General features: G+C 44.0%; 1 protein-coding gene, 1 long non-coding RNA gene and 1 pseudogene across 8 annotated transcripts in view; 1 reads left to right on the forward strand and 2 right to left on the reverse strand.

The window, feature by feature from the left end:
* LOC147339776 (uncharacterized) overlaps positions 1-22,122 on the forward strand; it is a 118,302-nt gene extending 96,180 nt beyond the window's left edge. For 2 of the 7 annotated variants that reach the window (XR_015158470.1, XR_015158476.1), the window contains 2 exons: positions 5,359-5,642; positions 16,886-22,122. This is a non-coding gene — a long non-coding RNA (uncharacterized LOC147339776). The remainder of the gene's footprint in view (positions 1-5,358; positions 5,643-16,885) is intronic. The other 5 variants (XR_015158474.1, XR_015158475.1, XR_015158472.1 and 2 more) reach the window with 5 other exon arrangements.
* On the reverse strand, positions 2,727-3,928 carry LOC147339778 (melanoma-associated antigen B17-like; annotated as a pseudogene).
* LOC147339779 (melanoma-associated antigen B5-like) lies at positions 12,807-17,174 on the reverse strand. Its single transcript, XM_086386711.1, has one exon. The coding sequence runs from the start codon at positions 13,978-13,980 to the stop codon at positions 12,934-12,936; it is 1,047 nt and encodes a 348-aa protein (XP_086242837.1). The 5' UTR covers positions 13,981-17,174; the 3' UTR covers positions 12,807-12,933.
* Positions 22,123-27,675: the final 5,553 nt, after the last annotated feature.

A 27,675-nucleotide genomic window follows, 5' to 3' on the forward strand; every position in this document is an offset into this window, starting at 1 on the left:
GGGTGCGGTGAGTTATGCCAAAAATCTAGAGAAGGATGCAGAGTCCCCCAGTTTTGGCCCCTGATGCAGTTCTGGTTCCGGGACCACACTGGGATTAAGCTCGAGGACTTACAGAGAAGAAACTCACCCAGTCAAGTCCCTGATTATTTGTTTGGTCTTAATTTGAACATCATGCAGTCTTCTCGGTTAAACTTCTCACCTCAAAATGGGTAGAGCCATAGAGGAAATGACAAAGACTGAGAGGAGAAAAGTCTTGGCCTCAGTAGGTGCCTTCACCATTGGAAATTCTGTGTCTACCAGGCCTAAGACAGTGTCAACTGCCACTCAAGTGTTCTTTGGGTATGCACAGCCTGGGTGTACTCCTCGCAGCTCTTAATTTAGAGGAGCCATGACACAGTGAGCTGACCCAGATCTTGCCCTGTGGGTCATGGAAAGAGAACAAAGCAGAGAGTGACAGCAAGCAAATTTTCATGGGAGAGATAGAGCAAAAGTCAGGGGTCTCCAGCCAGCAGTTTGGGCAAGACCACTGGAGTTCACCGTGGCAGGAGTCCTAGTCACAGTACCAAATATATCACTGGTGAAAAGAGATTTCCTCAGTGCTTGCTCTTGCAAAGAAAGGGAAGGACTCTGGACTAGCGCACATCAGGGGACTTGTCTGATGAAGGTCACTTTATCAGTCTTGTGAACTTGAGACAATTGCAAGTTATCCATCTATAAATGGAGTCTGCTAAATCCTATCCTGCATGAATGCTGGAATGCATGTACTACATATAAAGCAGAGTCATACTGAATAAGAAACACGGGTCTTTAATTTAATGGAAGTTATGATTATTATGAACATCCAAAATACCACCTTCCTATCTGAGGTTATTTTTATCCAGTAGATAGCAGAGACTATGCAGTGTACTGGGACAAAAGAAAGAAATACTCTTAAATGAGCCAAATTAAGGCAAAGTACATTTTATTTTTAACAAAAAAAAAAATGGTTAGAGGAAATAAGGCAAACTACAAATTAACAGCTTTTTCCTTTATATTTGCTTAATTGCTTTTTGGTTTCTCAATATTTTCTGTGGTCATGTTTCACATTACCATGAAAATCTCTCTTTCAGCAACATATTACCTACTTCTAGATCATAAAGACAATACAAATGGTTCATGAATTTCTTTTCAGTTCAGTTCAGTTCAGTCACTCAGTCGTGTCAAACTCTTTGCGACCCCATGAATCACAGCACACCAGGCCTCCCTGTCCATCACCAACTCCCGGAGTTCACTCAGACTCATATCCATTGAGTCAGCGATGGCATCCAGCCATCTCATCCTCTGTCGTCCCTTTCTCCTCCTGCCCCCAATCCCTCCCAGCATCAGAGTCTTTTCCAGTGAGTCAACTCTTTGCATCAGGTGGCCAAATTACTGGAGTTTCAGCTTTAGCATCATTCCTTCCAAAGAAATCCCAGGGCTGATCTCCTTTAGAATGGACTGGTTGGATCTCCACACAGTCCAAGGGATTCTCAAGAGTCTTCTCCAGCACCACAGTTCAAAAGCATCAATTCTTCAGTGCTCTGCTTTCCTCATAGTCCAACTCTCACATCCATACATGACCACAGGAAAAACCATAGCCTTGACTAGATGGACCTTTTTTGGCAAAGTAATGTCTCTGCTTTTCAATATGCTATCTAGGTTGGTCATAACTTTTCTTCCGAGGAGTAAGCGTCTTTTAATTCATGGCTGCAGTCACCATCTGCAGTGATTTTGGAGCCCAGAGAAATAAAGTCTGATTCTGTTTCCACTGTTTCCCCATCTATTTCCCAGGAAGTGATGGGACCAGATGCCATGATCTTCGTTTTCTGAATGTTGAGTTTTAAGCCAACTTTTTCACTCTCCTCTTTCACCTTCAGCAAGAGGCTTTTTAGTTCCTCTTCACTTTCTGCCATCAGGGTGGTGTCATCTGCATATCTGAGGTTATTGATATTTCTCCCGGCAATCTTGATTCCAGCTTGTGCTTCTTCCAGCCCAGCGTTTCTCATGATGTACTCTGCATATAAGGTAATAAGTAAATAAGCAGGTTGACAATATACAGCCTTGACGTACTCCTTTTCCTATTTGGAACCAGTCTGTTGTTCCATGTCCATTCTAACTGTTGCTTCATGACCTGCATACAAATTTCTCAAGAGGCATGTCAGGTTTCTTTTACATCTACCAAAACTGTAACTTTAAAATCCTAAAACAGCAATAAATAAAACTGGAATATCATTACCAAATCAGTATTCTGAAGAAAAGGAATCTGGTTGAAGTAAAAATATTTGATAAAAATGAAACAAATAATTTGCAGAAGTTACCAGTTTAAATCAGGAAGAAAATAGAGATCTAAACTTGGTTTGCTTGACCCCTACTAACCTGCACTATCTAGGAGCTTGACTACTCTTTGAGAAAACTTTGTTCCAGTGTCATCTTACCTTGTTTAGATGGTGAACAACATATTCAATATGTTCATTGTGTTTTACATATACCCAACCTGTGGCTTTCAAAACTTTAAAACAGCAAACAATGTGATTTATATGATTAATACATTTGTATTCTGAAGCACAGTAAAACTTATGAAAAGTAATTAACATTTGAAAATACTGAACTCCTCCCTCATCTCCTTAATCTAATCAACTTTCACTAGATATTTCTCCTATGGATAAAGGAAAAATGATATATATTTTAAAAAAATGAGTTGTACGTAAACTCCCTTACTACATAAGACAGTAAAGAACATACAAGCTTTGTTCCCTCCACCCTACTACTCTCTACTGTTTAGGATCTTGACAGCTGTGTTCCAACACAAAAGGGAAGAAAGTGTCTGGGCCTCCCTCCCTAGATGTGGGAGGAGCTGTAGGACTTGGCCCTGGAAGGGGCACTGGCTTCAGCCATTGTTGGAGCCCTGGCCGTGCCTCTCAGCTCTGATCTCTGCGCCTGATCTCTCAGAGCCTCGTCATAGAGGTCTGGGAAGGAAGTCCAGACGGTATCGTGGATCTTGGCCAGCACCTCTAACACCTTCATCTTATTGGTTTCAAACAAGCTCTCGGGCCCCACAGGAACTCCTAGTGTAGAGGATCGCCATTGGGCACCTGTTGGTACTTCAGGTACTTCTTCTGCACCAGATCTTTGGTGATGAGCCTTCTGGGCTCCCCAGAGATCCAGTGCCTCCTCCCAGTATAGACCCCCAACACACTGAGGAATTCCCTGACCTCCTCCCTGCTGGAGAGGTTACCCTTCATGAAGATAATGCCCAGGAGCACCACAAGGAAACCAGACTTGGGCAGACCCCCCCCTCATCACTCAGACCTTCATCGCCCCCGAGGTTGAGCTTGTTGATGAGGGCATAGATGTTCCTGCTATGGTCGACTTCCGTCAGCTCAAGGCCAAATACCAGCTCCATGTGCTTAGAAGCTCTCCTGAGGATCTCAGGGATGTGCTGCCTATACTTGCTGCCAATGACCTTCAGCAGGGTGTGCTGCGAGATGGGCTCCTTCTTGGTGTACTTCTCCAGCAGGAACTCCAGCAGCATGCTGGCCTTCCTGGTCAGAGGATCTATGCAAGGGCTCTGAGTGGCAGGGGCTGCCTGGGAGGCACCTGCACTTTCCTCTTCTGGGCCCTGGGCACCTTCATCAGATCCTGCACAGGAAGGCCATGCATCAGGAGAGCTAGGGGCCATGGCTCCCTGAAGCTCCTGGTGATCTCCAGTAGCAGGGGAGCTCGGGGGAGAACCCTGAGGGACAGAAGAGGGGGAGGAGGGGCACTCCTCTTTGGGGGCTGCAGCAGCACTGGACTGGGCCTCTTGGGGACAGTGAGTGTCCCCCTGGACCTGGTGGCATTTCACATGGGTGTGGTACTTGTTCCCGTGCCTCTGAGGCATGGTGACACAGGTTATGGATCACAGACGCATGCAGGCAGGGTGGCAGGCAAGGAGGGCACCTAGAGGAAGGACAAGCAGATGTTGTGAGCAACTGCAGTGAGGAGATTCCTGGCCGGCTTGAACCAAAGCCGCCTCTGAGGGGTCCTTGAAGCCAGTGCTCTAGGACCCACAAGTCTTGTGTTCTCCTGGTGAGCTCCTTTCTTGAGACGACTGAGTAGGAAGTGAGAGTGATCACTGGGGCACAGTCAGACAGAACTGCCTGGGCTTTAGAGGGAGGCCTGTGGGGGCTGGCAGGGGAGGCAGATCCTTTCAGTTCACATTTCAGAGTCATGATGAAAACTGGGGAAAGACTCCCTCATATCCCCTGCCCCCAAACCCACCCAACCTGTTCCCTCTCTTGCTTTGAAGTTGACGCTGCCACCTTCCCTGTCACCCCAGATGATGAGAGGAGGAAATGTTCAGGACTCCAATGAAGGGAGCCGGGACCCGCCTTCTGCTGTCTCGAGGCTGCCCCTTCACTACCAAGCTGCAACCTTCCCTAACAGACCACCGCCGCCGTCCCCATGTTTGGCTGGGAGGAAGTGCTGGCCACAGGGGAGGGTCCTGAGTCGGCCGTGTGATGCGAAGGATGGTCATTACCCTGACTCCTCCCAAGCCCTGACATCCTCCCTCTGCTGACCTGCTGCCAGCCCTTCGGAACGAGGTCCCCTCTTCCCCGAGTGTCCCGTGTCAGTGATGGCAGTCAGGGAGCCCCTCAGCCTTTAGAACTGCCCAGATGCTGACCAGTTGCTTTCTGGCCAAGTCACGCTGGGTAAGGGGTTAGGCGTGGCCACCAATCTGGGGTGTGGAGACACTCAGTCCTCCCGCAGGTTCCTCCTTTACTCCACAGAATCCCGGACTTCCCTCTACTGAACAGAGCCAGGGTCCAGCAACCCCGCACCCAGATCCACCACCCCTGCACCCAGGTTATGTCCCGAGAATCCACGTGCGTAGCCGATGGACATGGGACCTAAGAGCCAGGTCCGAGCCTCTGGGCGTAGAGCAGGTGCAGGGTTGCCGGGGGGCTGTGAAGTCCCCTCTTTTCGAATGGAAAAGGTGTTGGGAGTGCCAGGGCATATCTTTGTACCTATCCAGTGCACTTGTAACTCATGTCACCTCCGACTTGGACCCCTGATGAGACCTCAGACTCCTCCCTCTGGTCACAGCTACAGCAGCTCTCAAAGATAGCAGCCCTCTCAAAGATGGCATGGCACCCCAGCATGGATAGGGGGCTGTCACTTCCTATCATGTGCATCTGGGCTCCAGGAGGACAGCAGGGGCGGGGCCTGGGTGGGCGGGGTTCTGGGGGAGTTTCCGGCAAGAGGGGGGATGTGGTCCCTTCTTCGACTCATAGTGGGTCCTGGGATGTCCCTGCTGATCTCAGTCAACTGGCCTCACTCCTTGCCTCTCACTTCTCTCAGTAAACCAAGCAGGAAGAATTTGGGAGCCCGAGCCTGACAGCCTTCCTGGAGCTGCTGAGGCAGACAGTGAGGGCACTCTGGGGCTCCTTCTTGTGTGCTGAGTGATCCTCTCTGTCCTCTATCCCTGCCTTCCTCTGACCGTAATGCTGCTTTATGTCCCGTCTGCTGACCTGAGGGCAAGACCTCACCTGGAAGATGTCAAATCCACAGACGCCTGGTGAGAAGTGCACCGGCATCTCATCTGGACGATTCTGCCTAAGGCTTCCTGGAAATGGCTGCTGCAGGTAAGATAAGCGAGAGGGAAGGATGGGTGAATGCTGTCTGTGGTGTGAAATCCCTCACATCTCACTCAGGATCTTCATATTGACTGCAGGCGGAGCCTGGAAACCCTTCCCTTTCTGGTATAAAACGACCCCTGTCCCCAACCATGCCCCACACAATCCCAGCAGAGAAAGTGAAGGGGCTCCTTAGCCTGACGGTTCTCACTGCGGGCTCTTAGTCGACTGCAGGGGCATTGCTTGAAAGTTCTGAGATGAATTTCGGTCCTTTTGTACAATTACTGTGATACAGGCTTTTCTCTTTTAGTGCACGTGTGACAGTCTCTTAAGCTCATCATTTACAAGGGCCAGTTGTCGTCCACTAACAAAGTTTGTGCTGGTTATTGCATGACCTCTGGGCCATACTGCCATGTCCATCCCAAACGTTGGTGCCCCATGATCCTGGCATGGGGCTCTGAGATGCTGCCTCAGGTTCCTTCAGTGAAGCAGTGGAGGTTCATGGTCCCACGGCCCAGTGGAAGAATCAACCGCTCCAGTTTAAAGCCTTTTCCAGCTGATCCTGTTGTCTGTTTCCTTTGTGGCCTGCACACCTGTGTCAGCCTCAGAGTACTCCCCGACCTGGGCACTCGTTGGGTCAAGTTCAAAGGAGACTTATTGTTCCTCAGGGATTATTTAGTTTTGTGTTCTTGCTTTTGTTAGTAGTTGTCTTTATTCCTTGTATAATTTTCCATGGTTTGTTCTGGGTACAGGAAACAGCCGCCCACGTGTGACTCAGCTACTCTGGATGTGGTACTAAATCTGTAAAGGATTTAAGGAAATCAACAGTCTTACAATATGTCCTCAGGAATACACAAAAGATACTCTTCTGTTTGAGACTTCTTTTTCCTGAGGCACTCAGGAAATTCTTCTTGTTGCCTTCGTGTAGACTGCATACATTTTTCTAAGGTTTCTTTGTAACTACATTTTTCGTATTGTTGCTTTCACTTATGGTGTGTTTTCTATTATATGGTTTGAGTATTGTCGATTCTTCCAGACCATTCTCTTGATTTTGCTGTGTTGGTCATTTTATGCCAGATTTCTGACGTTAGTTATATGTGTCAATGTTTTCTGTGCCTGTTTCCTAAGAATTTAATTTGAGGATCACATTCTTACTGTGATACTTTGTTTTTCATTATTGCTGACTTTTATTCATTTTGCATTGGTGCATGTAACTCCGTACTGGCTATGTGTTCTTATCCATATTTTTTTTCTAGTTTTTAAATTAGTAGACTTTTAAAAGTTGTTTTAATCGACAGATCCTTGTTTTATAATGTTGTGTTGTTTCTGCTATACAACAGGATGAATCAGCTCTCCTATACATATTCCTCCTGCCTGATGAGACTTCCTCCCACCCCCTCATCTCACTCCTCTAGGCTGTCACACAGCACCAGGCTGAGCTCCCTGTACTATATAGCAATTTCCTGCCAGCTATCTTTTGTACACATGGGACTCTATATTTGTCAGTGGCAGGCTCTCAATTCGTCCTACACACGCCTTCCCTTGCTGTGTCCACAGGTCCATTCTCCACATCTGTGTCACTATTCCTGCCCTTCAAATAGGTTCGTGAGTACCATTCCTACTTTCCATGTATATGCGTTAATGTACGTTACTTTTCTGTTTCTAAATTACTTCGCTCTGTAAACAGGGTCTAGGTGCATCCAACTCACTACAAGCGACGTAAATTAGTTCCTTTTTATGGCTAATATTCCATTGTATGTGGCTACCACAACTTCGTTATCCAGTCATCGGTCAGTTGAAGTCTGCTTTGCTTCCACGTCCTGTCTATTGTAAGCAGTGCTGCAGTGAACACTGGATACAGGTGTCTTTTCAACTATTCTTTTCTCAGTGTATATGCCCAGTATTTCTATTGCTGGGTCATATGGTAGTTTTAATTCTAGTTTTAAAGGAATCTCCCCAGTGTTCGCCACAGTGGCTATATCAATTTCCATTCCCACCTTTTCTCTAAACTCTCCCCAGCATTTACTGCTTGTACAATTTTTGATGATGGCTATTCTGACCTGTATGAGGTGACACCTCATTGTAATTTTGATGTGCATTTCTCTCATGATGAGTGATGTAGCTCCTCTTTTCATGTGTTTATGAGTTTGTTGCCCCTCTGTATTTCTTTTTTAAAATAACAGATTTAGGATTGGAGAAAATTCAGCAGATAGAACAGAGAGGTCCCATACAGCCACTCTCTTCCTCCACTTGGTATCTTCTATTATTAACATCTTGTATTGGTTCAATGGATACAAGTTCATTTTTTACAGTTGATCAACTAATGTCAATATGTTATTATTAACTATTGTCCATTGTTTACAATACATTTTACTTTTTTTGTTTTACAGTTCTTTAGTGTTTGACAGATGCATGATAGTATCAACTCAGCTCTTTGTGAATGCCCTGTGGATCTCCCATGCTCCATCTGTTCATCCCTCAAAACCTCACTTGGAACCCCTGACAACTACTGAACGTTTTACTCTTTCTAAAGATTTGCATTTTCCAGACTGTAACACTGATGGACTCATACAGTATGTCGGCTTTTTGTACTGGCTCCTTCTGCTAATCAATATACTTTGAATTTTCTCTATAACTTGTTACGGTTTGAAATGTTTTCTTCCAGGACTGAATAGCATTCCATGTACCTTACCGTAGTTTGTTTACCCACTCGTGTACTGAAGGTCATCTTTGGTGATTTCAGTTTTTGGCAGCTATGACTTATTCTGCTATTAAAATTTGGTTGAAGGTTTTTGGATGGGCTTAAGGTTTTGGCTCTTTTGAGTAAATACCTTAACGCTCATTTGCTAGATCATATGATAAGACTATATTTAGCTTAAAAGAACTTGTCAGACAGTTTTGAAAGTATCAGTGTCACTGCCTTCCCTTTAGCAATGAATTCATTTTCAGGTAGTTTGCCTGTTTCCTCTTCATTTATTTGGACTTCTGTGTTTCTGGCTTGTTCCTTCATTTGTGTAGTATTTCTTTTCCTTTTTCATTATTATTATTATTTTAATTATCATGATTGAGGTCTCCTTTTCCCAGGCTTCAAGGTTGAATTCTTTCTTCCTTTTTGTTTCTGCCCTCTAAGGTTGTTCCAGTGGTTTGTGTAAGCTTCTTATAGAATGAGATTTGCGCTGAGCTTTTGTTTGTTTGTTTGTTTGCTTTTTCCTCTGATGGGCATGGCTGAGTAAGGTGGTATTTCTGTCTGCCGATGATCGGGTTTGTATTTTTGTTGTCTTTGTGGTTTAGATGAGGCGTCCTGCACAGGGTGCTATCAGTGGTTTGGTGATGCCGGGTCTTGTATTCCTGTGGTTTCCTTTGTGTCAGTTCTCACTATTTGATATCCTAGGGTTAGTTCTCTGCTAGTCTAGGATCTTGGAGCCAGTGGATCCACTCTAAAGGCTCAGGGCTTGACCTTGAGTTTTGCGTGGGTCTATACGTTCTTTTCTGCTCGTCATGTACTCCTGTCCACTCTCAGCTGGTACTCTGCATGCACTTCTGTGTCTGAAGGTGTATTCCTGATGTATCCATGGAGAGAGATGTATTCCACATCCACCAACTCCTCTTGCCATTTTGTTCCTCCTGGGGAAGATTCGTGAGAGTCCCTTGGACTTCAAGGAGATCTAACCAGTCAATTCTAAAGCATGTCACTCCTGAATATTCATTGGAAGGACTGATGCTGAAGCTGAAACGCCAGTATTTTGGCGACCTGATGTGAAGAACTGACTCATTGGAAAAGACACCGATGCTGGGAAAGATGGAAGGCAGGAAGAGAAGGAGGTGACAGAGGATGAAATGGTTGGCATCACCTACTCAATGGACATGAGTTTGAGCAAGCTCTGGGAATAGGTGATGCACAGGGAAGCCTGGCGTGCTGCAGACCATGGGGTTGCAAAGAGTCCGACACGACCGAGAGACTGAACAGAACAGATGAATCATCAAAATATTCTTGTCATTCCTATATTTTCTGGATGAGTTGAAGCCTTCCCTTGCTGCAAGGCTGATTCCCTTACGGTGGCAAAGAAGTGTGAGAAAATGTGTTCTCTCCTTGGTTTATCAAGTGTGATCCAGGCATACATTTCCCTGGGCAAATTATATGAACTTTAACCAAAACCTTGCAGGCTTCTTGAAATTATCATTATCCTTATGAGCCACCAACTTCAGGGAGGATTGACAGAAACAATACAAAAACTGGACTCTGGCAATATAAGAATTAGGAACATGGGGCTTAATGAATTACAAATATGATAATTTTCCTGATTTTTTGAGAGATTACTGTCTTTTAAAAATCTTTCATTTTCTAGATATAAGGAAATTTTTTAACACAGCAATTTGATAAATTGTACGTTTGTCATTAGAATTGAAACATTAATTTTTCTCTCCCTACCATATCACTCCAGAAATTAGAAATTCTCAGTGTTCTTCTTTTCTTAGGAAAATTGTTATTTTTCAAAAGTTCAGTGAGAATCTGTTCTTGTAGTGGGACACAAGTGGAAACATTGATTACACTGCCGAGACTTTGACTGGAATGTCATATTTGACAGACACAGGTAGACTTGGATATGACCAGATAACTTGAAACTAAGGTTAACCATAGGGAGCCATAAAAACCCTTTGGAAAAACAGCCTGGGACCTTGCTGACAGAATTCCCATCAGCCTTACCAGGTGAGTAATGAAGATCACTTCTGGCAGGCACAGGAACTTTAGGATGTATTGGGGACTTCAGGAAGAGAGGAATTCATCCAGATCTCTAGATTTGACAACAAGTCTTTGCTGTGGCTTCCTAGCCTCAAGAGGCTATTAAAATTTCCTTCTGGAGACTCCTTATGAACCGTTCCAGCAAAGCAGATTTAAAAGCGCCTATTGGCAAATTGTTATTCTTACTGTACTTAGATAAATAATCAGGCCAAGTTTATTGAATTTAGACTTCCTTTGCAAACAAATTAGGTCTTAGTTTTCCTGTCTTCAGTAGAAATGAGGGAGATGATAGACAGAAAAAATTGGTTCGATAGAAAGTGTACTACACATGTGTGGGTATTAGGTTCTAGTGGTATTACATTTCCTTGAAGTTTTATTATTTACCTGCAAACTGGGTTGGATCCTGAATTTTTCTAGTGTCCACCCGTATCTAGCTGCAAGTTTCTTACTAAAATTCCCAATTTCTCCCATCCTTTTGATGTGTCTGTGGGAAGACGGTAAGCTCCAAGCGATACACCTCTGCCATCTTGATCCACTCACTCTCCCATTCTTTTGACTTGAATCACTGAGAACTAACATTGCCATTTTCCTGAAGTCCTGCAACGTGAAGCTAGATGACTTGATGCAAACATCAGAGAAATTGTCACAACACCTTATGTTCAAATAGACTTCATGCCTGTTGCTGTATGAGCCACTCAGAAAGTTAACCTGATCACCCAGAGATATTGCTAACTGTGATAGAGACATTTCAAACTGCAATAGTTGCTTCAATCCTGACACCTAGAAAACCTCTTGACGGACTACCCCCTGGGCTCAGAAACTGGTTTGTAACCAGCTCCAATCGTTAACATCTGCTTTTCTTTTGTTTCCTTAGAAATGCCTCTTATTAATAACTACCTGATACCGCTTGCACCCTAGCCCTATCTTTGGGAGCCCACCTGCATCACCACCTATTGAAATGAGATACCACTCTTTAAATGAACTGACCTGTTCTCAGAATTATGCAACTGCTGCCATGAAATGGAGGACTCCACTAATCCATTCTCTCTCTCCACAGTGACCAGATCAGCTTTTACCATGTGAGACTTGCAGGCAAGTTTCAGAAGAGGGACCTGCCAAGGCTTAGGGCACTCTGCCCCCAAGTATACCACAGTGGCATATTGATTATTTTGAACTCAAGTTACTTAAGAAACATCCAAGGAGGGACATTCCACCGCCCCCTGATATCTGCCTCCCTGAGAGCAGGAAATACATCTCATATGAAGGATGTACTGCCTGCATCTGGAGACAGAGGGAAACCCTTCTAACCAGAAATAGGCAGTTCAAGCAGAGAAGCCTGTATACACAAACCTTGTTAAGTCTTTCATTTACTACCCTGGGTACAGATTCAGTTTAGAACTAAAACCTAAGTTGATTTGTCCTGTCGATTCCTCACAAATTGTTTTGTTGTCTATAAAACAAAGAAGCTGCCTGCTTTGCCCACTTCTTAGGTCCCGTTTCTATGACACGTCTTGTGCACATGAATTGCAGTTTGTCTCTTTTTCTCCTGTTACCCTGTCTTGTGTCAAGTTTACTAGTAGTCTAACCACAAGAATTCAAAAGGGGTAAAGGGAGGAATGTCCTTCTTCCCTAAACACCTCAAGGGAGTTCACCCTTACATCTCAGAAACTCCCTGGAGACAATGTGTGTAGAATACCAGTCTGTGCACTGGAATCTCCTACATTGAGATTTCTGTCTGTTAGGGGCCAAATTGTGTCCCCTCCACAAATGCATATTGAGGGCATAACTCAGAGTACTTCAGAATGCAACTGTAGTTAGAAATAAGGTCTTTAAAGCGACGGTTGAGTTAAAATGAAGTCATTAGGATGGGCCATAACCCAGTGTGACTATAAGAAGAAATTGAGACACAAAAGGAGGCACCAGGGATATATGCACTGAAAAGGAATGCCAAGTGAAGAGGGTGGCCACCCGGCAGCCAAGGGGAGAGGCCTCAGGGTAAACCAGCCCTCATCTTGGACTTGCAGCCTCTAGAACTCTGAGAAAATAAATTTCCGTTATTTCAGCCACCCATTCTGTGGGGTTTTGTTGTGGAAAGCCTAACGAATCAGTACGTTACCCCAGGTAGAGATTTCTTCCTGGATAGTCTTTTTACTTTCCTGTCATTCCTAAAGGCTATCTCAAGATCTTGCTTATGTGATTGCAGCTCCTTGTTTCTAAAGTTGATGGGCATAGGGGAGGTCTTGATCTTAGCCTCACCAGAACTAGCATAGAGCCTTTCAAAGAGCAGATGCTCAAACAATAAATGAAGACAGTAAGAGGTCTAACTTGTTAAGATTTAATACCTCCTGCATCTTTCAAGAAGCATATCGAGGTATAAATTATTTAATTTTACAAAACAGAAGACAGAAAAGATGGAGAACAATCAAGGTTGATCATGTTTTGAAATTTTTTTCATTTTATTTTTTCATTCCATTGTCCCAGCAGTATTATTGTGGGATTGCTTCCCATTTCAGCAAAAGTCCCTATTTTGATGTCAAATTTTCTTATCTGGATGATTTTTTAAAAGTCTTGGTCTTCAGTAGGGGTGGGAGAAGCTGCTGAACATTGCCGTGGAACATGACTGGTGGTGCCAGGCCTGGCTGGAACTGTGACTCGAGCTCTCTCCTCCTCATCTCGCAAAGCTTCTTCATATTGTGATGAGAAGGCGCTGGGGACCGTATCATTGACTTTTGCCAAAAATTCCAAGACTTTCATTTTGCTGGTTTCAGCATGGGCTCGTGGGCCCCACAGGAACTCGTAACGTGGAGGATCACTGTTGGCAACCTGGCGGTACTCCAGGTACTTCATCGTCACAAAGTCTTTGATGATGAGCTTCCTGGGCTCTCCATAGATGATGTGTTTTCTCCCAGCATATACTTGCATCATATTCAAGAATTTCCAGATATCTTCCTCAGAGGCACAGTTGCCCTTCACGAAGATCACAGCCAGAACTGTCATCAAGAGACCGGTCTTAGGTAAGCCCCTACCATCCCACACTCTCCCATTGTTGGGCAGGTTCAGTTTGCTGACAAGGTCATAGGAGTGGATGGTTGAATCAACTTCCTTCAAGTCAACTGCAAAGACAGCCTTGATGTGTTCAGAGGCTCTCTTGAGAATCTCGGCAAATCGGTTATGGTATCTTGGGTGGATAATCTTCAGCATGTTTTCCTTCATGATGGGCTGCTTCATTTTATATTTATGCAGAAGGAACTGTTCCAACACACCTGTCATGCTGTTCAGAGTATCACTGTAGGTGTTCTCGGTAGAAGATGAGACATCGGAGGAACCCGAATCTTCCTCATCTTGACTGGTATCTTCTTCATCAGATGTTGTGTCAGAAGTAGTTGAAAAAGTGCTGGTAGTAGATGGGGCTTCCGAAGACCCCTGGGAAGTGCTATTTGACCCAGTAGCTGAGGAGCTCTGTGAATTATCTTCTAAAAGAGAAGAGGTAGAGGGAAGCTCTTCCATTCCTGCAGCGGGCTGAACTCCCTTTTGACTCTGGGGCTCATATCGGGCCTGGTGGCGTTTCTCACGGATGCAGAGCTTATGATTCTGACCCCGAGGCATGATGACTGCGCTGGGGGACAATGATTAGAAGTGTGAGTAGGAGGGCAGGTGATAAGGGCACACAGGAAGACGAAGGTTGAGTGTGCAGCCGCAGCAGGGAAATACCACCTTGGTTATCAGGAAGGCTACATTTGTGGTTTTCTTGAGGGCACTGTTCTGAAAACCCCCAGGGTTCCTATTCTCCTAATCAGCTGTCCTTTGGGAAACATATTGAAGGAAATTAGAGTGATCTTTAGGCTTCATCCTGCTACCCCTGCCTCAGGCACGCTGGGGTGAGAGAAGGAGCTGGTAGCCTCCTACACAGAGGCATCTGTTATTTCGCATTCAAGACCACCACCCAACTAGTGGCCAGTCATAGGACCCGTTCCCTCTGCTATTCTCTAGTTGGCATCACAAAGCTCCCTGGGATTTCTGAGAAATGAAGAGGTCCTCAGCTTATCACCCCAGTCAGTAGTTATCACCCAGTACTGAGTGCTCAGGGGGAAGTGTTCTGTCCTGGCCTCTGGAGTCCTCAACATGAATTAAGAGTGCTTCCTTTGGTTCCCCATAGGGCCTGGTGTCCCCACCCCTTTCTTGGAATAGTATCTGCACCTTCATACTAAGGGTTTCATTTCCTACACACCTGATATAAATAAATGTTGGTGGAACTTCAGCTTGATAGCTCTGCCCTGGTTCTTCAAGGGCTACAAGGAACAGGGCTGGATTCATTATCACTTCTTTTATTGGTAGATGATCCCTCAGTCCTTGCTTTGACCTCTGTTGTGGCCTGAAAGTCTACCCTCCCTTCCCCTTGGGTCCACCCCGTCTACTACTATACTTTCTTATAGTAGGGCAAGCATCTCCATGAGACCCCTAGGAAAAAGTAGGATTCTCCTCATCTGTCCATACCTGTCCTTGGTCTTCTGAGGCACAGAGGATGAGATGAATCATATGGTTAGGGGGTGTGTGGTTCCCTTCGTCTTCAGGGTATTCAGTTGGTTCCTGGAACACCTGGAAATAATCTCACTGCTGGCCCTAGGCTATACCCCTTGGACCATGTCCCAACCCCACTTGTGACTTCATAGAAGGAAATGGGCATGTCATGTCAACAATGAGCATGTATCCCAGGGATGCCAGGAAGGGCAGGGTTCTGTGCAGTTTCCTCAGAGTTCTGAGGTCAGAGGGTTTCATAAGTCCAAAGCTTGACTCCTGGCAAGGTGTGGGGCTCCTTTCTCTGTTTACGTAAGGGAGCTCTCTCAGACTAAGGTCCTCACTCCCTGTGGTGCCAGAGAGGGAAAGTCTGGGAATGCCACAGGAGGCTACTCCTACCTGTGCCTTCAGGGACGACATCAGGATTCAGGCTTCTTGGGGCCCTCTGTGTTCAGTGTATGGGTATGCCCTCACTCAGGTGCCTCACCTTGACTCCTGGGGGACTCTGGATTTCCTCTTTCTTTTAACCTAAGGTGACCCATGTAGACCAAAGACCATGTCCTTGCAAGCCCTGAAAAGAAGTGAGGGAATGCGCAGCCTGGCAGCCCTGTCTTGGCCTTCTGAGAGCAGACACAGGCCAGTCTCTCTGTGACTTCAGTTCCTCATTCATCTGTCTTTACCTTGACTCCTGTGTCTTCTATGAAAGACTTCTTGGGAAATGCCACGTCCTTGAAAAGTCTTAGTCTGCCTACAACAAATCTCACAGAGAATGGGTAGAGTCCCTGGAGTGATGGGGAAGCTGCAGTCCGGGAGGGGCCCCAGCATAGGTGGTGTGCTATCAGAGAAAACACGCTGATCTCTTCCTTCTCTTCACTGGCCAGACACAGCCTCTTGTAGAACCTTCACTCTAACAGATTTACTCTCTGAAAGGAAGGGGCTGAATTAAATGATTTTCTGCATCCCTGATCTATTGCGGTTTACTGACATTTCCTTTGTAGATAAATTGTCACTAAATGTTGTCTCCTTCCTTATACATACTTCACTTTTATTTTCATTTTTTGTTACTTACTTCTGGGGCCTTTTATTCCAAAACCGTGTTTGGGGTATGAAATTCTACTATTTAACATGTGAAATACCTTTTGGACTAATGTTCAGAAAGAGGAAGTGACCCAAGATTGGCCTCATCCTGGAGGAGTGGCACAGTATGGGCTCTGGAGGAATTCAGTGCTGGGGTTCAGTCCAGCTCCTATCATTTATGAGCTTTGAATTTGAGCTTCTTTATTCCAGCTTCTTTATCTGCAAATTGTGTTTGAAAGAGTCTATAGTGTAGGACCACAGACATGTGTGATGTATGTAAATCACCTGGCACAGTATGAGACAAGCTTTGGTACTTTGAATGAATGGCAGTTATTACAAAGGTGATTTTGACCCTGAATAATAACAAACTTCCATCACATAATTTTATTTCCAGGCTAGAGAATATTCAACTCCAAACAATAATCAAATCCACATCAGCACTAATGCTCCCAAGCAAGTAAAACTAAGCAGTATTTCCCTATTTGAGCACCTGTTTTAATATGTGTTTGGGGTTATCTTCTCCACATGGATGTAAGGACAAGTTCATTTGTCTCAAGGACCAGCAACTTCCCTCTCAGGTGCTTGTTTTTGTCCAAACCATCCCTAATTTAATCCCACTCACAGTAAAAATTGAGCCCTCCCTTAAAGTTTGCCAAATTACACTAAACATAACCTAATTAAACTGCCCATTTAACAGAGCAAGTTCTGGTGCTCCCATTCCAGAAAAAGAGAGACAGTCCAGTGACGTCTTGGTTTTTGCTTCAGTGGGTATCACCCTTATTTCTCAGAAACTCTCTGGACAGCTTTTGATGAAAATGTGTATTTTGAGTGTTCACTTGCCCTGGCTCAAGTGCACAGGGCCCCTTCCATTCCCTATGGTTTTCGGATATCCCCAAATTATGGTGAACATGTGGTTTAGATATATTCCAGGTTTACAGACTCACCTCTGAGAACCATCATATGAGTGTCTGGCATCACTCCCACAGCTTCATCTAGCCCATCATGCATTTGGACTGAAAATGACCTCCCACCGAGGAACTAGACCTTTCCCAAGACCCAATGCCGCCTTAATCAGGTAACTTCGACTTGCTTGGTCTCATCTGGAACCTCCTCTTCCACACCTCCCCCATTTAAATTTATGATTTGTTTATTCCTTAGAGTTAGCTCACCACCTTCCTTATATGGTACCTGCTGCTAGACTCAAAATTCCATGGGCAGTGTCTTGGGCTTCATTTTCTTACCAACCCAGTACTATAAGACAGCCTTCTAAACAGAAGATGGTCAATTAATTTGGGAGAAAAGGAAATAATGAGTAAAGACTCTGTTTTATTATGATTTAAGTGTCATACAGTTTGAATAAACTAAACAAATCTAGGTCCATGTTATTAACTTTTATAAGGAAAGAGGACAGATAAGAAGACAAACAGAGAATAAACCAGTGCTTACTCTGAAAGCTTTGTGATCCCAAAAACTTATCTCTAGGATTCTTACACATTTCCAAGTAAAATTATATTTCAATGTTATGTTACCTTGTTCTGGACCATAAGGAAAATATTTAAGTCTTTTCAACTTGTTTACAAATAATGAACTCCTAGTCTTAAACCTAACAGCAATAAACATGACATCCATGACATTAATAAACCTAGATTCTGAAGCAAAATAAACCTTATGAAGGTTTATTTAAACATTTAAAAATACAAAACACCTCTACCTCCCTAACTAAATCATCTATTTTTGAGAGATATTATTCATATGAATAAAAGGAAATCATGCATATTTTGTTAAAACTGTACCTAAACTCCCATACTACTTAAAACTGTGACGAACATATGGGTTTTGTTCCCCCCCACCCCTACTACCCCATGCTATTTAAGAGCTGGACTGTTCTCTTCCAACACAAAGGGAACAAAGTGCGCCGACCCCTCCCTAGATGTGGGAGGAGCTGTAGGACTTGGCCCTGGAAGGGGCACTGGCCTCAGCCATAGCTGGAGAAATGGGAATGCCTCTCAGCCCTGCTCTCTCCAGCGGATCTCTCAGAGCCTCGTCATAGAGGTCTGGGGAGCAACTCGGGACCGTATCCTGGATCTTGGCCAGAACTTCCAACACCTTCATCTTATTGGTCTCAGCATAAGCTCTTGGGCCCCACAGGAACTCGTAGCCCGGAGGATCACTATTGGGCACCTGGCGGTAGTTGAGGTACCCCTTCTGCACCAGATCTTTGGTGATGAGCTTTCTGGGCTCCCCAAAGATGGAGTCCTCCAACACACTCTCGTGCCCGCACCCAGAGCACACAGCACACACACACACGCCTGTGGTTTCTTCACTGGAAACTCTGATTATTCTGCTACCAATGTCCTATACTCTGGGAAGAGTTCTGGATCCCCGAGGCACATTCACTGGATTTCTATCACTTTGTATAGCTCATTTTAGAGGTATTATCTTGCTATAATGGTGTTACTTCTATTCACATTTTCTCTTTCATTAGGTCCTGCCTTTTCTGGGGCAGGGAACATACGGTGGCACTTGGTACACAGACACTCCATTTTGCTGAAGGAATTAATATTCTTCCAGCTATGGATATTGCATGGCAAACCTACTACACAAACATTCAAAGCTTGCATTTTATGAAAGAATTATTTCGTTAGCAACCGCCTCCAAATCCTGTCATATTGTCCCAAATCATAGAAACACGGTTTTTAAAGAATGTACTGATACATGCATTGTGGGTCAAGTGGAATGAAGCCATGATGCAACTTAGGAGACAAGAGGCTTCCTTCCTTTGCTACCATGGAAAGTCACATCACAGAGGGGCTGACAGCTATGCTGACCAAACCATTAAGACTCAGACTTTGCCTTAACTCTCAGATGTCAAATCAAGTAAATTTGGAACGATCAGTATTTTGAAACAGTGGTTAAACAAGAAATTTGGTGCTGGCTTATTGTTCTTTTTGCATTCTTGATATAATTAACAAGTAAGTGTTGGATTGACCAAAATTATTTTTCAGGGATCACTTTCATGTACATCAAGTTTCTCCTCCAATACAAATGGCACTCGACAAATCAAAGAGGTGGGTGAACACTTGGATTCATTTGGTCAAGAATTAGCCTTGACATAAATCTGATTTTACTGAAGAGCACTAAACCCTGTGAATTGAATTAAATAATTGCCTGCTCTCAAAGAGCAGAACCAAAATTTTAATTTATACAGACTTCTATTAAAGTGGTTAACTGATTTAGGATCTATTTGAGTGAGATTTCTAAATGTAGTTTATCAAGTTATGTATCAATACATTTATGGTAAATAAACACCAACCACCTCAACTGAAAAATATTTCTATTGTAGTCCAGAAGTTAGAATATCAAATCATAGTGCTATTTGCTTGCTTCCATCAAAAAATATTAACAACTCTTTCAACATTCTGTTTGGTTTGACATCCCATATGAATGCTATGTGTTAACTTGGTCATAATATTATCTATCTTTAGTGCAATATAGTTAAATACACTAAGAGTATATACAACTTGGTAGTTGAAGTAAAAAGTGCAGGGTAAATATACAAAAATAAAATTACTTGTATCTTTTTCCATTATGGCATGAGGCAACCCAACAAATTATAGAAAAGTGTTTCCTCTAGCACAGCAAAGTGCATCTAGAACATTCATGCTATAAATGTTGTCATGGAAATGGACATAAATCTGTCATTTCAGGAACTTTTGATGTCTAGTCAACAAGTAGGTTATGACGGATGAAAAAGCAGGAATGGAGTAAAGGGAGAATTCAGGGGAAGAGGTAGCCCCAGATACTCTACTTAGACAAGCTCTTCCACTGGGGGCCAAGTGGAGGCCCGGAGATGGACACAGACAGCGTGGCCCCTCTTCCGTGTCTTTACAGCTGTACTGGCAGTTGGTCATGGCACACGTCCTAGAGTCTGTGAAAAGAGGCACAGGCGAGCCTTTTCCCCAGGAGATGATAAACAATGCTCACTAAAGAACGATCCCTGAGACATGAAATGTAACACGTGGAATGGTATCAGAGGATAAGCTTCATCATCTGAGTCCCAGACGGAGATCCAAATGGAATCTGTGCAGGGGTAGTGTCTTGTTGGCCCCCTGGTTGATTCTGTTGGCCAATGCATTGCACCTGATTGTCTAGGCAGAGCATGCACCCCTCAGTCACCAAAGACAGCATCTCTCTCTCTTCCTATATAAGATCCTTTACATCACCTGGCTGGTCTCTACTATTGGCTGAAATGCAACCTCTGATAGAGATGATTCATTTGAATAAATAGGGTAAAAAAATGCCAATTCTACCCATCTCTCCATTCATATCTAGCCTCCTTGAGAGTCACTCAAATCACTAAACCTTGTCTTTTAGGTGCATGTATTAAAACACGCAGCAGATAAGGCTGATCAGCTACCCAAAAGCCATTCCCATTACTGAGGCTGAAAAGCAAGTTACACATCTTTTTCCTAGCTTCCTGTGCAGCAACAAGGGAGTGGCCATATGATTCGGTTATAGCCAAAGAGATATTAAGATAAGTCTGCTGGAGTTTCTGGAAAAGATCCTGCTGCATGACAAAACAGATGGACACAAAAGAGGCGTTTGTTTCCTAGCATCTCTCCTTTTCCCTTTGTCTTGCCTACCTTTGATGTGTGTGTGATATCTGGAGCTAGGGCAGCCATATTGTGACCACAAGGCCACAAGCATGAGGATGAAATCAATACCCTGAAGATGGCAGAGGTGGAGTCCTTGCTGACCTGTTCTGGAACTGCTTGCCTCCAGCTTTTAAAAGTAAAGATAATTTAGTTAGATTTTTCTGTCACTCATTGCTAAATAGACCATGTCTCACAGAAACACATATCCCGAGTAGGGTTCCAGTATATATGGATCAAAAGTGCCTATAACAGGGGAGCACTGTGAATATCCTCTCTTTATACACCCGCATCTATAACATGCCAGTCAACCAGCTGGACGAAAGAGATTGCAAAGGGCTGTGTAAGTAAAATCAGCATCCGAGAGAGACATTCAGGGCCACCTGGCCACTGGAAGCTATAAACAGGGAGGCAGAGGCAACCCTCACATGTATAGTAATAGACAAAGAGGGCACCAGGACAGACACCCAGGCCACAGTAATGTAGCAAACACTGACCAATGGTTATATTTCTAGTTTATTCCTTTTCTCTTTAGTTGTCTCCTTTCAAAATTAATCTTCAAAATTTACCTCATTTCATTCTTCCATTTGGAGAAAGATATCTTTTTTGGCACTAAAAAGGCTTTCGTGGAACATTTCAGAAACATCCATTAGCATATATCTTTTTAAAAATGTTACGTGATGACTAGAAAACCCTGGACAGTTGTTCCCAAGGGGCTGGGGGGTGAAGGGGGTAGTTCTGGCAAAGTTCTATTTGGTACTGGTTACATGGATGCTGGCTTTATGAGAATTCATTAAGCTATGTATTTGTTTCTTGGGGGTTTCTGTTTAATGTATAATAAATATTTTTTTAAATACTCAAAAAATTTTTTAAAAAAGGCTCTCTGAATGCCTGCTTTATCTCTTAAACATGCTTGCTAATGGAGACACTAGTGGTGTTGGGGCATTTTGCCAAGTGGAGCCAGCAGCTCAAGGGTGAGGCAGGGGTGGGGGAAGTGAGCTATGCAGGAGCCTGGATTTTACAACCAATGGAGGGAGAGCCCAGGATAGGCTGGGGAGTCAGAGGACCCTGCAACCATGGGAAGCTGGGAGATGGCACAAGCTGCAGGCTTGTTGGGGATGGCAGAGCAGATGGATTTGCTTTTCAGCTGTAACATAAAACCTGAAAAGCCTTCCTTCTCAATAAATGAACGGATATAGACATTTAGGCCCCACAGGACATGGGTTCTCTTTATCAGAGAAGGGCTTTTATTTCCAGGAATGTGAACTGGAATGGACTTCCAACAAGAGTCACTAATCTTTGAGCATGGGGCAAGGGGCGTGAGAAAGATAGCTGGTGGGAAGAATTGATGTCCTGAGATGGAACTGAGATTTATCACCTTCCTGAAACAATATGCTTATATTTTCAGTATGCTTATTTTTTCATGAAGAATTCTAAGTCATCTGTGAATATATAGAGAAACTCAATGTATCTTTCCCCTCAGTTAGTCTATTTATTTAAAAACAATGAGGCCAGAACAGGCAAATCCAGAGAGATAGAATGCAGGGCTGGGGTGGAGGAGAAGATGAGTGGAGAGTGACTGCTAATGGGGACAGGGTTTCCTTTTGGGGTGATGGAGATATTCTGGAGAGTGGTGATGGTTTGCACAACTTTGTGAATGTATAAATGAAATTAAAAGACACTTACTCCTTGGAAGGAAAGCTATGACCAACCTAGATAGCATATTCAAAAGCAGAGACATTACTTTGCCCACAAAGGTTCGTCTAGTCAAGGCTATGGTTTGTCTGTGGTCATGTATGGATGTGAGAGTTCGACTGTGAAGAAGGCTGAGCGCCAAAAAATTGATGCTTTTGAACTGTGGTGTTGGAGAAGACTCTTGAGAGTCCCTTGGACTGCACGGAGATCCAACAAGTCCATTCTGAAGGAGATCAGCCCTGGGATTTCTTTGGAAGGAATGATGCTAAACCTGAAACTCCAGTACTTTGGCCACCTCATGCGAAGAGTTGACTAAGTGGAAAAGACTCTGATGCTGGGAGGAATTGGGGGCAGGAGGAGAAGGGGACGACAGAGGATGAGATGGCTGGATGGCATCACCGACTCGATGGACGTGAGTCTGGGTGAACTCTGGGAGTTGGTGTTGGACAGGGAGGCCTGGCATGGTGCGATTCATGGGGTCGCAAAGAGTAGGACATGACTGAGCGACTGATCTGATCTGATCTGTGAATGTATAAAATGCCTGAAGTACACTTAAAATTGTCAAAAAGGTGAATTGCACAATATACGTATTTTACTACAATTAAAAATAAGTCCTAGAGGGAGGGAACATATATATATATATATATATATATATATGGCTGATTCATGTTGATGTTTGGCAGAAATCAATACAATTCTGTAAAGCAATTATCCTTCAATTAAAAAATAAATAAATTGAAAAAAATAAGTGTGCAAAGATGTTTTAGTCTAGGGTGATGTGAGAGTCTTTGGGTGGATGTTTCCCCTCCAATAACTTAGTGTTTGCCCCAAGCATTAAATGGCAAAGGCCAAGCCTCTGGGTTGACTGACAGCAGGCCAGCTGCTGAAACTTACTGGAACATGTTGCGTTCAGCAGGAGCATGTGGCTGCTGAGGCAAAAGCACTTGTAGCTACCGTGTGTATTCACACATCTGTGTTGGCACGGCCGGGGTTTGAATCCACACTCATTCACATCTGCAGGGGGCAGTCAGGAAATGGATAAAGGTGAACTGAAGGAGGAAACACCCAGATGTGGAATGGGATTGGCCTCCCTGGATGCCAGCTGTGGAGGTAGGTACAAAGGGTGTGACTCGCCTCTTCTCTGACCATCATTAAAGCGTTGGTGAGAATGTGGACCAAACTGAATCATCTTACACTGCTGAAGGGAATGCAAATATAGGCACAACCACTCTGGAAAACTGTGTGGCAGCTAGATACAGACACTCGTGAGCCAGCCATTCCACTCCTGGGCAAATGTCCAACAGAAACATGGGTACATGCCCACCAGACTTCCACTGTGGCTCAGTCAGTAAAGAATCTGCCTGCAATGTAGGAGACCCGGGTTCGATCCCTGGGTCAGGAAGATCTCCTGGAGAAGGAATGGCAGCCCACTCTAGTATTCTTGCCTGGAGAATCCCATGGACAGAGGAGCCTGGCAGGCTATCACAAAGAGTTGGACACAACTGAGCAACTAAACCACCATAAATCTCATGCTAAAATGATCACAGTAGCACTATTCTGAATTGCTTCAAATGAGGAAGAATCCAAATCTCTCCTCTGAAAAGCATGGATAAATGACTTGTACACTCACGCAATAGAAAACTGTACAGCAGTGAGGCTGAGCAAACCACAAGTACAAATAACTGTGGATTAAACTCACAAACATGATCCTGACTGGGAGAAGCTGGACACAAATGCGCACACTGAAAACCAGGCATGAGTGAAAGAATCAAAACAATCCAGGCACAGTGACTCTGTGGTGTGAGAGACAAGGTACAGTCCCTTGTGGGGGCTGGGGGCAAGTGATGGAGGGGAGCATGAGGGGTCTTCAGGGAGGCTAAGTTTCCATTTCTTGATCTGAATGCCAGCTACATGGGTGTTCTTGAGCATTCATGCAGTTGTACATTGTTGACAGGTGTACAATTTTGTGTTTCCTACTTGAATAAAAAGTTAAAACATAATCTAGATACTGCTGCCTTTAAAGCTCTTCCAGGTAGTCTGTGACAGATGCCAACAGCACAGTCTCCTTTCAGTTATTATTTTGAGCGGCCTCATGATGGACAAATGGCCTTGTCTCACACCTTTCCTGAGGGAGCCCTGCTAGGCGGCTATTACTGGTGGTCAGGTCACAGGACAATATTTAATCCCATATCAAGGTGCTCAGAGGACGCTGATACACAAAAAGGTTACAAAAATATGTATATAGATACCACATTTTTAAAATAGGCATAGGAAAAATTGCCTAGGGAAATTCCCTGGCATTCCAGTGATTAAAACTCAGCATTTTCACAGCTGGGGTCTGCATTCTATCCCTGGTTGGACAACTAAGATCCTGCAAGCAATGTGGCACAGGCAGGAAAAAAACAAAAAAAAAAACCTTGGGAGACCAGGCTCTACACATATATAATGGTTACCTCCTGGGAAGATTGAGAGGGGCTTTCTTCTCTGAGCTTTTCAGGGTTTAAAACATGAAACATTAAGAATGAAGTAGCTTTTATTAAAATAAAAAATGATACATAAGGAAAAAAACTTGTAAAGCCATCATGGGTTTCGTCTTTGGGCACATGATGATGTGGGTACCACATGTCATAACTCTCCCAAGGCAGATATAGAAAGGAGAAAAGAACCAAATTCCATGTAAGACCAAAATTCCACACAGTAACAGGCAAAGGCCATTCTGGAAAATAAGTAAGTGGCTGCTTTCACCTCTGAAAAGAACCTTACATGGAGATTTTTCTAGCACATTAGATGGACACTTAAACCCCTTTCTCCACTGCCAGTCCCCTGTACACTACCATCTCCTGTATGGATCCTAACTGCTTCAAATGCATGAATCAAATAATGCTGGTTGGACATAACACGAAAGCCAGGGATAGTCCATCACTTGGCACTTAGTCAGAGGCGTCTCTTGCAAGAAGCATTTTGGGGAAAGACATCAGTTGGGTTGAGGCCTGTGGCCATCAGTGGATATACTTGGACTTTGATCAGGCGGCCCTGGGGCAGGGAGGCTGTGGGGAAAAGCCAGACAGCCCCACATCTGAGCCACTGGACACTCCCTCAAAGTGAATACTTTGCCAGGACTTGAAAAGCAGCATGAAAAAACACCTTCTCCATTCCAACTCTCTTGAGAAGGTATCTTGGTACAGAATCCAAGACATATGGAAAACCAGGTCTTCTGGTGGGAAAAGCTCTGCTAAGGGACATGGTTGAATTATTACTTTTGAGAGCATGGCTCCTGCTGCACTTCCCTCAAGCCTTCTGGACACGGTTCTAAGGAGCCCCTTGGCGGTGTTGGCCCCCGTCCTGGGGTCGGGACAGGAGAGCTAGAGTCTCCTCCCTGAGCCTGCAGGTCTGCCAGCACAGAGAAAGGCTATGTGAGCATGTGGCCTTGGCAGTGAGCTGGGGGTGGGGTCACAGAGTGGGGCAGACCCCTGGTTTCCTCTGGAATTCCATTCTCCCTTCTAGAACCCTGGAAGGGCTCTTTCCTAAGGGCAGCTGAACTGGATTTTCTGCTCTTTGCTTAACTGTGTTATAGAACTGGGGACCCTTTCTTAATTAGCGCAGGCTTCTTGGTGCCTGGGCTCCTCCACACTGTGGACATCTGGGGCCACATCACCCTTAGCAGGGGGCTGCCCTGTACACTACAGATGTTCAGCTGGACTCTACCCACTAGATGCCAGTAGTAACCCCTCCGAATATCTCCAGGCACCGCCAGATGACCTCGGGGGTAAGACTTCCAGATTTATCAAATAAAAATACAAAATGCTTGGGTAAATGTGAATTTTGGAAAAATGACTAATATTTGTTCAGTGTACATATGTCCCATACAATATTTGCAACCTACATACACTATAAAATTATTTGTTTTTTATGTGAAATTGCATTTTAAAATAAAATTTAAATCTAACTAGGGATATGTATTGTATCTGGCAAGTCTTCCTAGGGGACAAACATGGCCACCTTAAGAACCACTGTTCTTAATATTATAACTGGTTTAATATCTTCAGATAAACAGCCTATGACAAAAGTCATAAATTGCCTTTTAAAATATATAAATTACAATAAAAATATGAATGTCATTCAACCCAACAATTCCATTTTTAGATATTTACCCTATGTGAAGTGAGTGAAAGTCGCTCAGTCGTGTCTGACTCTGCAACTCCATGGACTGTAGCCTACCAGGCCCCTCCCTCCATGGGATTCTCCAGGCAAGAGTACTGGAGTGGGTTGCCGTTTCCTTCTCCAGGGGATCTTCCCGACCCAGGGATCGAACCCGGGTCTCCTGCATTACAGGCAGACACTTTAACCTCTGAGCCACCAGGGAAGCCCATTTACCCTATAAAAATACTCAAAGATGCAAGGATATGCATAGGATAATGACTGATATAGCACTATTTGTAGTGGCAAAACGTTGGGGACAACTTCTATAATAGTGGTTAAAGTATTTTTATGTAAATGACACAAGCATTTGATCTAGAGACTAGGATACAGCCTTAAAAATTATGAGACAGCTCTCTGTGTGCTGACATGCAAAAATGCCAATGAGAAATATCCATATTTGTAAGTATAACAGAAAAGAAACTGCAGAGGTAGAGGTCAAACTCTTAGCTATGGGTGGAGGATGGACTGTGGGTGTTCACATTCACTTTTTAATTTCTATCCTTTTGTTTTGTTGGATTTTCTTAAATAAAATATATGCATTGCTTCCTCAGCTTAAAAAAGACAATAAACATTATTGTTCAGAGGGAAAATAATGTTTTTCATCTGGCATCCTAACAAAAGCATCAGAATGACTTTGACGTTTTTCTAGAAGAGATTGATTGAAAAATCTCATTCTGAAACCACTTTCATTTGAAGATCGGTGTTACAAACTACAGAATCCTGAGTGCTATACTATGCTGTGTCCCAAACACCACTGCACTGCCTGAGTTGATTCTGAAAGCCCTGGGGTAGGTCTCTATTACCACCGTGGTCTATAGTACTGACCTTGACTGCAGGGTTTCCTGGTGTATCTTGGAAAGCATCTACATTTGTTTAGTCCCACACACTCACCAAACTTGCATCCAGGTTCACACATAGCTGTCGAAAGAAAAGGTATTTTGACAATTAAAGAATAGGAGCCAATAGGTATATGAGAAGATGTTCAACATAGCTAATGATCAGAGAAAGGCAAATCAAAACTACAATGAGGTATCATCTCACACCAGGCGGAATGGCCATCATCAAAAAGTCTACAAATAATAAATGCTGGAAAGAGTATATAGGAAGGGGAACCCTCCTACACTGTGGGTGGGAATGTAAATTGGTGCAGCCACTAGAGAGA

Source organism: Bos grunniens, chromosome X (assembly GCF_055505025.1).
Source record: "Bos grunniens cultivar Pamir isolate PY7600 chromosome X, Bosgru_T2T1.0, whole genome shotgun sequence".
NCBI lineage: Eukaryota > Metazoa > Chordata > Mammalia > Artiodactyla > Bovidae > Bos > Bos grunniens.